Raw genomic sequence first — 3,529 nt, 5'->3', positions numbered from 1 at the left:
TGTCTCCTGCATCTTCATTGTTGGCGTATGTCTCTTGCGTCGCCATAGTTATACTAATCAAACACCGCAAATATTCATGTGGTGCTTTACTCTTAGAAGCTCACTAGTTCATACCACTCGCCTGGCTTCTCATTTTTCTTTTTCTTTTGAAACGCCTCCTTATTGATTTTCATTATAAAAAATTGCAACATAGTTTTACAAAGGCTTAACCGAAGAAGAATGGTGGTTTGGGCATTCTCAATCTGGATAAGTTTTAAGTTTGCTACAGTCTTCTCCGTTAGCTGTGGTTGGAATGGATGATACCAAGCCTTGATTTGGTTGGGCACGCCTTCCATGGATAACGACTGAACTTTTTGCAGCGGCCTGTCGCGTCACCGTTGGCAATGGACTCGCTGCCAGTTTCTGGAGTTCACCTTGGCTGCATGGTATTTGGCCTCGTGATATTGCTCCGACAATCTTTGACCGTCCCTGAAAGAAAAACTGCTCGGTCCAAAAAGCATTGGATAGGAAATTCTGGATCATAAATTGACATGAGCATGAGTTTCACTCTTGAGCACATTCAGCAATTCGCCGGCCTATGGGAAAAGCTATTCATCATTATTCTTATCCAAGATGTCAAGGACACAATTAAATGAAACTCACCAAGGATGGGATGTACATTGCTTCCTCGCCCTACAAGATGCAATTCGAGGGCCTCATTACCTGAGACATGGTGAGATACGAAGTCTTTGCTTGGCTGGTAATTCAAAACATGATTTGGACTTTTGGCGGTTTGCTTCCATAGGGATGGTAAATTTGTGGTCTTTGTGCCCGCTCTGCAAGCAAAGCCAAGAGTCGGACGCCCACCTTCTTTTCTAATGTCGTTTCACGATGCACATTTGGAATGAAATCTTGCCTTGGCTTGGCATGCATGAATGCATGACGTCGTATGGCAAGTTGGGCAATGATGGCTTCGGTGAGGGATTAGTGGCATGTCTTCCTTCATCTTCATCATGGATCTTCCAAAGCTTGCTAATTCCATGGGAGATATGGCCGGAACGCAGCGCGAGATTCTTCTGCAAATTGCACGAGACCCGACCTCACATCTGTAGTCAATCTACTTGCTAGACACATCGCAACTCCCACCAAACGCCATTGGTCAGGAGTCAAGAATATCTTTAGATAAGGTAGAAAGGATCTTTGTCTATTTTTTCAGTTTCAGAGAAATCGGGACTCTAATATGATTGGATACCCAGATACCGACTATTTATCCCCGTAATACGAGATCACAAACTGATTTTGTGTTCCTACAAGGTGGTGTCATATCATGGAAGTCTTCAAAACAAACTCTTGTGGCAATATCTACCAATCATTCCGAAACAGTCTCATTATATGAGGCAACACACGAATGCATGTGGCTTCGTAGAATGATCAATCACATACTTCAGCCATGTGGAATTGGTTCTATCGAATCACCTACCATTATCTATGAAGATAACGTGGCTTGTGATGGTACGGTTTAATTAAAGGGACCCCTTTTTGACAGAAAGACTGTAAGGGAGGCGCTTACAATACAATTTGTGCCACAAATCCAAATTACAAGTACCATGCTTTGAACCTGGCTGGATGGCAAGACATCAACCACTTTCCACCACTAAACTATGCTCCGCGGGATTATGAGTGTTTTTTTTAACTTATTATTAGGAGGGAGTGTTACAACTTAATTAAACCTGTTTAATTAAGGGGAAATCTCCCCGCATTGTTGAAACTTCTCGAGCAACCGACACATCCTTCTGTAATGTCGCGTCTATTCCGGACATATACATTGTACCACAACACACAATCAATACAACGGTTATGGTTCATTGATCATTAATCACATCAGCATTCTTCACATTTCCTTTCTGAGACAAGATGATCTACACATAAGTTCATAAACAGATAATCAACATTTCATTTTCCCCCCTGGAATTTACTGTTCATGAGGGTGCATTTGTGCTCGGGATTAGTGTAACACTTTCGATCAGCAAATCAGCTTTCAGCGAGCCTATTATTGGAGACAAATAGTCAAAGAGCACAAATCTCAGACGATGCTGATCCAACGGTCAAAAATCCACTGGAAGGTGTGCTGTAACAGTTTTGATAATAATTTAGTGATTTTTCCTAGGAAATCCTGCAGTCTTAACTGTTAGAAATTAGGAATGTGATAACGAAATTCTATGGTTAAAAGTTAAAACAGTCCCCCCCGCAAAAAAAAAAAGTTAAAACAGTTACAACAGGAATTTCAAAAGGAAAAGATTAATTTTCAAAGTCCATGCTTATTGCTTAAGCTAACTGCTTCTTGAGGAAGGGCCTTCGAGGGCAAAACCAAGAGTATGGCCAGCAGCCATTCTCCTGCTTGTGCACCTCAGGGTAAGGTATATCGTCCACATCACCCGTCCCCAGATCATACACCATTGCCCAATGCTTCCTGTACTTGGGGAGGTTGTGCACCCGGTAGTAAACGCAGTTCCCCTTGATCGCAGGGTACTCCTTGGCACACAGCGCAACGGCGTCGCCACAGCCGAGGAAGAGCGCGTAGCCCCCGAGGTCAGTCACCCTCTCGCCGACCCGGAAGGGCCATTCAGCGGGCGTCCACGCCGGCCTGTAGACTTCCATGAGCGACGGGCGGCGGCCGTGGAACAGCAGCACGAGCAGGAGCTCGCCGCGGCAGGCCACGACGTGCACCGCACGCACGCTGTCCTTCCAATACTTGCGGATCGGCCACGACTCCGACGCCTGATTAGGGCACATGCCGAAGCACCGGAGGAGCACGGGAGGGGACGCCGTGCCGAGCTTGAGATCGTAGATGGACACGTTGAACATGCCGTCGATGCAGTATATGTTCCCCGCATGGAACTCGACGCTGTGGAGTTTCGCGCAAGGAACCTTGGCCGGGCCGCTCCAGGCGGCGTCCCCGGGCCGCCAGAAGAAGAGGATGTGAGCCGCGGGCCATCTGTGCTTGGTCGCCACGGCCATCCAGTGCGTCGACTCGAGCGGGTCGCCGGAGAGGAAGACCTGGACGACTGGGCACAGGCATGGAAGCGGGATCTCGGTGCCGGAGTTGGGCTCCCACAGCACGAGCCGCGGGGCGTGCCGCAGCAGTACGGGAGGCCGGGTGGGGCCGCCTTGAAGTCGACGCCCGGGACGCCGCGAGGGAGCTGGAGGGAGTACTCGCCGACTGGGCTCAGTCCGTCGGGGGCCTGTCGGGCGGCGACGACCCACGGGCGGTAGGCGGCCGGAGGAGAAATTGAGGCTCGCCAGTGGGCGCATACCTGGTGGGCGTGGAGCTGGTCGGCGTCGGCGATCAGGCGACCCGAGATCTCATTGAGAAGATCGGCGGGGAGGGAGGACCAGCCGGCGGCCATCGCAAAGCCTCTTTCCTCTCTGCTTCTCCGCGTTTCCAGCTGTTTTGTTGTGGCACAGTAATCGTTTGATACGGTTTCATAGTTAGTTTGATTCGGCTTCTAACTGGGCAAAAGGTGGTGCGTCGGATATGAACTCGATTAAG

At 49.0% G+C, this 3,529-nt stretch overlaps 1 protein-coding gene across 1 annotated transcript; it reads right to left on the bottom strand.

Annotated features, from left to right (window-relative positions):
* Positions 1-2,202: 2,202 nt before the first annotated feature.
* On the bottom strand, positions 2,203-3,223 carry LOC109740057 (putative F-box protein At4g17565). The gene has a single exon (XM_073511941.1). It carries the CDS (start codon positions 2,995-2,997, stop codon positions 2,305-2,307), a length of 693 nt encoding a protein of 230 aa, XP_073368042.1. The 5' UTR covers positions 2,998-3,223; the 3' UTR covers positions 2,203-2,304.
* Positions 3,224-3,529: the final 306 nt, after the last annotated feature.

Source organism: Aegilops tauschii, chromosome 1 (genome assembly GCF_002575655.3).
Source record: "Aegilops tauschii subsp. strangulata cultivar AL8/78 chromosome 1, Aet v6.0, whole genome shotgun sequence".
NCBI classification, from domain to species: Eukaryota; Viridiplantae; Streptophyta; class Magnoliopsida; order Poales; family Poaceae; genus Aegilops; species Aegilops tauschii.
The sequence above is the reverse complement of the archived record's forward strand: the minus strand, read 5'-3'. Positions and strand labels throughout refer to the sequence as shown.